The sequence below is a fragment of the Raphanus sativus genome, unplaced genomic scaffold (genome assembly GCF_000801105.2).
Source record: "Raphanus sativus cultivar WK10039 unplaced genomic scaffold, ASM80110v3 Scaffold3631, whole genome shotgun sequence".
In the NCBI taxonomy this organism is placed as follows: Eukaryota; Viridiplantae; Streptophyta; class Magnoliopsida; order Brassicales; family Brassicaceae; genus Raphanus; species Raphanus sativus.
In genome coordinates, this window is record NW_026618936.1 from 1 (window position 1) to 8,944 (window position 8,944).

Here is an 8,944-nt window from a genome sequence, read left to right on the forward strand (position 1 = left end):
TTAAAGTTCCATCTGCTATCATTAAACAAATGATGGAACATTAATATGAACCATTGCTGTCTTTCATCTTATTGTGTTTGGCGACTAATTTGGATGTCTTTCTATGTCAATGAACTCAGGACTCTGGATTTGACTATGTTGAATACAAGGAGGTCAACTTCAACGCGGCTCTCATGTTTCTATTTGGTGCTTCGCTTCTGGAAATGTTCAGTCCCGAGAAAGTGGAAGATGGGAGGATGAGCCATTTTGAAGCTTACCATACTGCTGCAAAACTCTCAGAGTAAGTGAATGATTGTGCTTTCTCATTTCCTTATAGCTGAGGAAACTGCTCATGAATTTAATGCAATTAGGTGTTGGTGTTGCCGTAGATTGTTAATGAATTGTGGTCACTGAACACTTTTGCTTGTTTGTCACAGAAGCTGTGCCCATCAATATGAAACAAATAAAGAAATGTCTGCGGCTGCTTTGGCCTATAAATGTATGGAAGTGGCTTGCATGAGGGTAGTGTATTGCAGAAGTCTAAGTCTGAGTGGGGAATGGAATGAATTGCAGAAAATGGTACAGATGACTCCTCAAGGTAAATTTTGGATTTTGCACTTATGCTAATATCAGTGAGTGGATTTTTTTTTGTCTTTCTGAAAGTTCTCTTTTCAATGTTATTTTGAATTCAGAATTTTAGTAGTTTTCATTGTCTAGAGAAATATCTGACAAAAAAAACTAGAGAAATATGTATAAAGTTATATTCTGTTTATATGATTGTTACTTCAGGTGAATCACCCTCATCATCTGCATCTGATGTGGATAGCTTTTGTCACCAAGGAGTGATTGATAAGTCTGCTAAAACAAAAAGAAGTATTTCCCATGGTCTTGGAAACCTTCTCCCTCTTGCTAAAACCCATCAAAATTTTGTTCCGCTACTAGAAGTTGTAAGTTATCCCCATATTCATCAATTATTGGAATGATACATTAGGAGCATATGAAAATGTGAGCTGGATTTGATTTTGTGAAATCTTAAGTCCTTTAAATTGGTTGATACAAAATATATTGACCAAAGAATACTTTCCTTATATCTCTAGTGCAACACTTGATGCACTAAAAAAGGATATATTGTACGAGAGTTTTCATGGATAATTTATATATTGAACTAGAGTTTGTTAGTTGAACAAGTTCATAGAGTTCCACATGGGAATCAGTGAGAAAGATTGATGTGTGCGTAGTTGAACATATCAGTCTCATGTACTATGGAGAACTAAGGTCCTTGTGTTGCATAAGCTGATATTTTACTTTGATCTGATACAGACAGAGAGTATGAATCTGGCAATGGAAGCATCGGCAAAATCCCAACATGCTCTTGGAGCAGTCACTATTGTCACCTCTGAAGAAACGAAGCACAAAGACTGTGTCTCTGCAATCAAGGAAGTTGTCGATTTTAGTTTCCATGATGTGGAAGCGCTTATTCAGTTGATTGAGGTTGCCAGGGATGTCTTACGTACATCAAGAAACCGTGGCCCATAGTGTAGTCGACTCTATTTTGTACATAGGCTCTGGTCCTATAAAAGAATAGAATAGTGTTTTAAGAAGGGAAGCCCGGAGGGGCTTGGATCTAGATTTTTCCTTTTGGTTTCATGAGCTTCCATAGAATAGTCTCATTAATTTAGCAAATTTTGTAAGGCCTAATCCATTCAAGGCTGATAGTGATTGGTTACCCTTTGAATGGATTAGGATAGGAAGACTTTGGAGAGGTGGGGAACAAGTTTGCAGTAGTAACTCTCATGTTCTTTCTTCTTTTTTGGTCTCTGGGTACTGAAGATTAATTATAGAATAATATAGAAAGAGTAGTAGGTTGCTTGGATATAGTCATTTATGAGATTGGATATGAGTTGTGACAAGACGCTGCTCTATCCCATCTGAACCTGTTTCAGTTTGTTACAAACTTTTTATTGGAAGGGAAACACTTTTTTTCTTTTGCGGTGATCATGTTCAGCATCCCTTGTGTCCTCTTCTTTCCTTCATTCTCTTCTCTATACATGAATCCCCAACATGAATAGCATAAACTGGAATCCTTAATTCCCATCCATCTCTACTCTTGAGGATTCTGAAAGCATAAGATAATGCGACATTCGCACTTGCCACTTTCTGATTTGATAGTATTACTATTAATCGCACTTGTCACTTTCTGCTCAAACTTCTATTCTTTTCGGCAACTCATAAGCTTCGTCAACACGACCCAATTTCCCGAGCATATTTGAAAATATAAGTGTTGTGCCTCGCATCAGAAGTCACACTAATCATTAAGTTCAAGTATTCTAACTCTTCAAGGTAAATTTTTGGATGGTATGAATTGTGAAATATGTACACCATATTAGGATGAGGTTCGAGGACATGCTTAATTTTTTTTTTTTTTGATAATTATGGAGATTCCAAAGATTTTTTAAGGTTCAAATACTAATTCTATGAGTTTTTATATCCGGATATACTTGGACATTAAATCTATTTAAAACACAACTAGGTGACCAATGTTATTCGGATCCCAGAGCGGAAGGTTCCTTTGAAAGACATTTACTATTAGGCCAAAACGACTTAGTTAAGTACAGTAGAACTTCTATAAATTAATAATGTTGGGACTTTAGAATTTTATTAATTTATAGAGATATTAATTTGTAAAAGTTTCCTTTTTTAGATTTTTTTTCTTTCTATTTTCTATTTTTTTATAAAATAAGAAAATATTTGATTTTACCATATATACATTATTTAAATTTTAGAAATTTTACTTTCATATGGTTTTATTGTCTTATTTGGTGTATAATTTTATGTTTTATAGAACTGTTATGTGATTTTTTGATATATTTACTAAATACTATCAAAATATATTAAAATATTAAGACAATAGATTTATTTTCATTGTAACCAACAATATAATATTTATTTTGTACTTATATAAAAAATATATATTGATAGATTATTAATTTATGATTTAATGGGACTATATATTAACATAGGAGTTTTAAAAATTTTATTATCTTATTATTTTATCGATTTGTATCATATTTTACACTAGCCCAAATTGGGACTGGCGAAATTTATTATTTTATAGAGATTATTAATTTATCGAGTATTAATTTATAGAGGTTCTACTGTATGGTATTGTTGGTTAATTGATGGTTCAGAGGTAAAGTTGTAATTGGATAATTTTATTTTGGGGTCTGAAATTGGTTAATTTATGTATACCATCATATTAATTAGGATATGGTTCTATGCTAATTACGACTGAACACCGTCATACAATTTTTAAAAACAATGTTTTTATAGAAACGAGATGCTTGATAAAAAAAAAAGAGAATGATAAATTCAGCTCAAACTGATTTTATTAATTACGATACTCACGTTATGAAAATAGGCAACCTCACATAGTCTATGCCTGACAACTTAGATACTTTATTCTTACAAAACATTAGAGTAATTACTACACCAAAAAAACATCAATACTATATTAAAAGGCAAATAAGCTTCATAGATAGAGTGTCCACGTCAGCAGATTAAATTGGCCAATAGGAGAAGAAGTTCTCGCCACGTCAGACGTTACTTAGATCAGTTGGGCTTCAATCGCAGTTTCGTCCAAGCCCAGTAGCTCATCTCACGATCATTTCCTCTTTCTGCGATGAACAAACCCTATCATCGTAAACAATTGTCGATTGGGTTCCTTTCACCTCTTAGCTTCCCCTCCGTAACGTTAAAAATGTGACTAATAAAAAACGCCGATTCTCGAGTTCGCTGTTGTGGAAAAGGATTTGATGGTACATATCTGTTTATCTTCTTAATTCATCGACTCCGATGATTTTTAAAATCTCCCTCTTTCGTTTATGGATTTTTCTGATCTTTCCTTAGTTTGGTTACTGCAATAAGTCTTATCGGCTAAATCTGTTATGGTGCTCTTTCCTTTGTTTGGTTACTGCAATAATCTGTTATGGTGTTCTTCATGATTACTGTTTAAAAATTTTATATCAATTTTGGAGTCTATTAATGCTCCAATCTTCATGCCTTTCCTTCGTCTCTAATGGTTTTCATGTAAAGTTTATTCCTTTTGTTGGAAATTTCAAGAAAACACACAGAAAGAGTTGGATCAGGGAAAGAATCAGAAGCCGGGGGGCGTGGTAAGAGACGAGTTGAGAGACTAAGCGCAACAACAAAGCGTAATATAACGGAGTGGGTGGTACCACTTGCTTACGAAAGATTAAATCGAGACATTGTTGATCAGGGACATACCTCTTTGGCATGAGTAAACGAATTGACAATCAGGAAATGCTTCCCGTGGCTTCAAGGACTTTTCCTTGGGTTGGACTATCGGTTTCCTCTTTGTCGCCAGCTTTCTTGGTCTCTTCTCTGTTGTTCCCCTGCGAAAGGTGAAAGGTTGGTTTCAGTTTTTCTTTCATGCTTTCACTAATGTGTACCAAAACCTAAGGGACAATGAGTTGAAGAGATCAGTTTCTATTTGTTTGCAGATAATGGTAATAGACTTCAAACTAACATACCCAAGTGGTACTACAACTGCTCATCTTATCAACAGCTTCCATACCCCTCAAGGTACCTTTCATTTCTTCACTTTATGCTTATTAGTTTTGACTTGTCTGCTTTCTTTTTACTCTATACTGCTTCTCTGCATCAGGAAACAAGTGATGATGTTGGGTAGATTCCTCTCCTGTAGCTTCTTTTGGAGTTTCTTCTAATGGTTCTTCACTGAAGGAGAGAATTGTGGGTTCTCAAATTTCCCATCATTTGGACTCAAAGCTGACCAATACAAGTAAGCTCAACAAACAATACGCTGAAGCTGGCTTATTGTTTTTTTTTCCTCTCTGTATCACAATGTTAAAGTCTTGATGTACAAACAGGTTCTACTTTGATTTTCAGCAACATATATGTGGGTGCTGGGATGATATACCCATACATAATCAACATCTCTGTTCTCTTGGGAGGTATTCTCTCTTCGAGGGATAATTTGGCCTCTCACTGAAATAAATAAAAAGGAAATTGGTTTCCTGCAGATGGCGAACCCAGCAGCATGCATGGTCTCCAGTAGGTATACAAAACTCTGCTATTATAAATCCTTCTTTAAGTTTATCTCTCTCTTTGATATTATTGTTCCTTCGCAACAATCTTCGACTCAGCAATGAATTAAGAAGATAAACAGATGCAGATCTCTACCGATATGGTAATTTTTGTTTCTGTGTTTTGCGTGTGATCTTCCTTCTATTGTATACAAAATGCTATGTTTTTTCTTTTTTTTTTGGTATCCTGAGATTGCTTTTCGACTTGCTGCTCTCTTATTTTGTGTTAAATGATGTCAAATGCACAGGACCTCAAATCGCAGCTGCAAGAGTTGAATCCGGAACAATAGGTAAAAGCTTTGTCTCTCCGTTTTTACATGAAATGTAAATTTTCTGATGTTTTGACTCATTTTCCATTGAATTTGTATATTGTGGTTACTTTTGGTTGAGATTGTTTCTGAGAAGTTAAAGCAGACTACTTGCAGTGAACCTATTTAAAACATCACTGTTGATATGGTAAAGACATGATGACCCACGTGTTTTAAAAAAAAAATAATCCTGCCCTTGAATCACTCATTTCAGCCCCCTTCTAAATATAGGTGATTGGTGGGATGAGAGGGATGACTGGATTGCTCTGGGAAACCTCATTGCTTGACCCGGAAGAGGTACTACTGATAACTCTTTGTATATCTTAACAATTAGTTGGTTAATCCTAGGAGATGGTTGATACAATTTCTGCAAAGTGCTTAGCCGGACAATTTCAGGACTATTTAATCTGTACAGCTTCGAGGAACTACAAGAACATCATTCACCATCGAAGAAGACCCAACTGGTTCTCCATTTAGCCCAAAACAATCATACGATGACCAGCGTCGTACAAGGTTCTTCCTCAAACACCAAATCCCCACTTGGTTTGATATCGGAAGTTACATCATCACTACAGCGATAAAAATCCCTCACAGTTTCTCTGACTTGGCCCCAGTCACCGAACCTTAACCGTAAGAAGAGCAGCAGCAAAATATTAATCTCATCATATCATGAGGTGAAAGCGAAGCATTGTTCTCGACATTGGAGGTAGAATCTTAAATTGAGTAATTTCGTGAGGAGTTCGAATATAAAAATGATCCCAAAGGAAACACCACCAAAGTCTAAAAAGTTTTATGGAAACAATAACAGTGGTCATGAGGAGAGCTAGGTGAGAACTGCGCTCATAATGTGGAGTGAAAAGGAGCTTTGTGAAATCCAAAAATCTGTGAAAATACATTAAAAAGCATTTTAGTAAATTTTTAATAAAAAACATTTTAGTAATTTATAAAAAGGTTCAAATTTATTGCATATTTGCATAACTGAAAAGAATGAAACACAACAAAAATAAACAATGATAAAATCTAATTTCACAACTAAAACACTTTTAATTTATGTATTGTATCTACTTCCTAAAGTAATATTTTTTAGTTTGTAGCAAAAAAAATAGTGCTTTGGAAGTTACAGTAAAAAAAACAAAACAAATAATTCTATTCACTAAATTCTACAGCCAAAAACATAAAGCTACATTCACTGCCAATCATCTCATATATATCCATAATCTTATGAATTTAAATTATAATATTATGTGAGAATAAGTTATTTCCCAAAAATTGAAAAAAAAACTAGATTTAGAATATAATCTTTGCATCACGTAGAAAAAACAACATTTTTGTCGACCGCGTAGGAAAAAAAAACTCAATAAACATAATAAACAAACAACCCCACCTAAACACAATACACAATGGTCACAATGTTTAAACATTTGAACGTTTGATACCATTCTAAATGATTCAAAAGCTTCATGCTCCATTTTAATAGTTAGACCTAACAGCTTAGATCAAACCCATCTTTCAAAAAATCCAAAATATCAACAATAATAATTAACAACCTTTAACAAGAAAATGCCCAAATTTCAGTCCATAATAATAAATTTTAAAGTAAACATTCACACATATCACCAAAATAGAAAAAGAAAATTAAGATAAAAGGTGTATTTTTCTTATATATTTTTATTGTAAGATAAAATATATTTTATTTACTTATTTTTTGGTTTAATCAAAAGGGCTAGGAGTTTCGCGGAGTTATTTTTATTGTATGTTTCAAGCCAAAACAAATATTCCTAGATTATTCAAGAGATAGAGATTCAGTGTACGAAGTATTTGGATGATCATTGTTTTAGTGACATCTATTATCATATGTATAAGTTTCATTTATGATTTTCTGTTTTATCATATGTGTTTTGTGTATAAAGTAAGAAAAGATTATGTTTACCTTTTATACATTAACTAAATTGCATTGATGTAATTTTAATTTAACTTAATATTATTAAATATTATCAAAATTTATAGAAGTGTTAAAAAACAATGGTGTATTACATTTTCAATATAAAACAAATAAAACAATGCTTTATTTCTACTTATATGAATAGTATGTATATAAATTAATGATTTATGAAAATGAAACTATATGTTTAAAAAATCATAAATTTAGTAACCAAATTTCAAAATTTAAATCTGCCAAAAACGGAAAATGGCTGAAAATAAAAAATATGTTGGAGGGAGAGTTCGTACCCTGGTCCAGGCACTTGCACGAAGGATATTCCTATGTCACATCAGGGAAAAAAATTTAGGGGTTTGAAAATATTTTCGGCCAAAGTATATAAACTTCTAACTATGTAAATAAGTGTGTTCCATTTAACAAATGCAGATGACTCAGGCTATGGAGAAACAAAATATTTAAGTTATCATTATAAAGAAATTTTAGTAAACCACGTTTATTCGGAATATTCTGGATAGCGCGGTTTCTTAAAAATCACATCTATTCACTATATTATGTATTACCAAACTAAAACCACTTTTTAATCTCGGCTAGGTTTGATTATAATTAGTTTATTTTTACTGGATTGAGTTCCCCTAAATAATTCACCGACTTTCTCATTGCTTTGAGAAATACAACACTCTCATTCCAAACACAAACATTGAAACATATGATCGGAAAATAAACAATCAACACACTTTTCCGCGTGTAGCGCGGAGAAAGAATCTAGTTAGAATAATTAGCAAGGTACGTACGTGCAGACTTGATGAGATTCGTTAGTTTGTGTGTTTAATTAATAACTAAACCCATAACGCTCCAACGCTTTTAAGCATAGGGATAAGAGAGCGATTGAGATGAAGACTCATGACTTGATTGGCTCCACCAACGAGCTGCCCTCCTATGAACACCACTGGCACGGTCGGGCTGCAGCCTAGCTGAGCGAGTGCATGTTCTATCTCCTTTCCTCTGTTGATTTCGTCTAACTCATAGATCGTTGGGTTCACGCCAAAGTCGACGAAGAGAGTCTTGATTGAGTGAGACATGCAGCACGAGTTCTTGCTGAAGATCACAACAGGTTTCTCAGAGACCATTTTTTGTACCTTCTCCATTGGTGCTAATAGTATGGATTTTAAAAGAACTTAACTTTTTAGAATATGTAAAACTAATTACCAACTCAGAGGAAATATGATAATTTCTTTATCGGAATGAGATATCAGAAGTGGAAACTAGAAAGCTTTAAGAATTTTAGGATCAATATGAGACAAGTGACTTTTTGTTCTTGTGTTTGATGTGTTAAAGATCGACCATATAAGTGCTCTTATATATGAAAATTTCACGAATGTAGCAACTTCGCGAATGCATGTACACAAATGAAAATGAGGATTCTAGATGCTATTGTTCGAATCTTGGTCCTCTCATCTTGTGGACATAATGTTACGTGTCTGATTTTTAGAAGTACTAAAAGCAACCTCAATGGTAAGTTTCTTAAGTAGGAGATGTTAACTAAAAGTATTATTATTTTAATATTAATTTAATTATTTAATTAAAATTAATTATTT

The 8,944-nt window shown here is 33.5% G+C and overlaps 3 protein-coding genes across 3 annotated transcripts; 2 read left to right on the top strand and 1 right to left on the bottom strand.

Annotated features, from left to right (window-relative positions):
• The first annotated feature begins 86 nt into the window (after window positions 1-86).
• Window positions 87-1,965, top strand: LOC130506761 (cysteine-tryptophan domain-containing zinc finger protein 3-like). Its single transcript, XM_057001447.1, has 4 exons — window positions 87-280; window positions 417-577; window positions 769-926; window positions 1,300-1,965. Exons 1-4 carry the CDS (start codon window positions 174-176, stop codon window positions 1,513-1,515), a joined length of 642 nt encoding a protein of 213 aa, XP_056857427.1. The 5' UTR covers window positions 87-173; the 3' UTR covers window positions 1,516-1,965.
• A 1,193-nt stretch (window positions 1,966-3,158) lies between these two features.
• Window positions 3,159-6,038, top strand: LOC130506760 (probable metal-nicotianamine transporter YSL5). The gene is made up of 9 exons (XM_057001446.1): window positions 3,159-3,169; window positions 4,099-4,190; window positions 4,297-4,400; window positions 4,500-4,581; window positions 4,688-4,798; window positions 4,887-4,970; window positions 5,351-5,403; window positions 5,642-5,707; window positions 5,826-6,038. The coding sequence occupies exons 1-9, from the start codon at window positions 3,159-3,161 to the stop codon at window positions 6,036-6,038; spliced, it is 816 nt and encodes a 271-aa protein (XP_056857426.1).
• A 1,924-nt stretch (window positions 6,039-7,962) lies between these two features.
• On the bottom strand, window positions 7,963-8,689 carry LOC130506759 (monothiol glutaredoxin-S4-like). Its single transcript, XM_057001445.1, has one exon. It carries the CDS (start codon window positions 8,492-8,494, stop codon window positions 8,186-8,188), a length of 309 nt encoding a protein of 102 aa, XP_056857425.1. The 5' UTR covers window positions 8,495-8,689; the 3' UTR covers window positions 7,963-8,185.
• Between the last annotated feature and the right edge of the window lie 255 nt (window positions 8,690-8,944).

Coding starts and splice junctions, on each gene's coding strand:
- LOC130506761 (XM_057001447.1), top strand. CDS start 174: ATGTTTCTATTTGGTGCTTCGCTTCTGGAAATGTTCAGTCCCGAGAAA. Junction 281..416: donor ACTGCTGCAAAACTCTCAGA/GTAAGTGAATGA, acceptor TGTTTGTCACAG/AAGCTGTGCCCATCAATATG. Junction 578..768: donor GGTACAGATGACTCCTCAAG/GTAAATTTTGGA, acceptor TTGTTACTTCAG/GTGAATCACCCTCATCATCT.
- LOC130506760 (XM_057001446.1), top strand. Junction 4,582..4,687: donor CAGCTTCCATACCCCTCAAG/GTACCTTTCATT, acceptor GATGTTGGGTAG/ATTCCTCTCCTGTAGCTTCT. Junction 5,404..5,641: donor GAACAATAGGTAAAAGCTTT/GTCTCTCCGTTT, acceptor TTCTAAATATAG/GTGATTGGTGGGATGAGAGG.
- LOC130506759 (XM_057001445.1), bottom strand. CDS start 8,494: ATGGAGAAGGTACAAAAAATGGTCTCTGAGAAACCTGTTGTGATCTTC.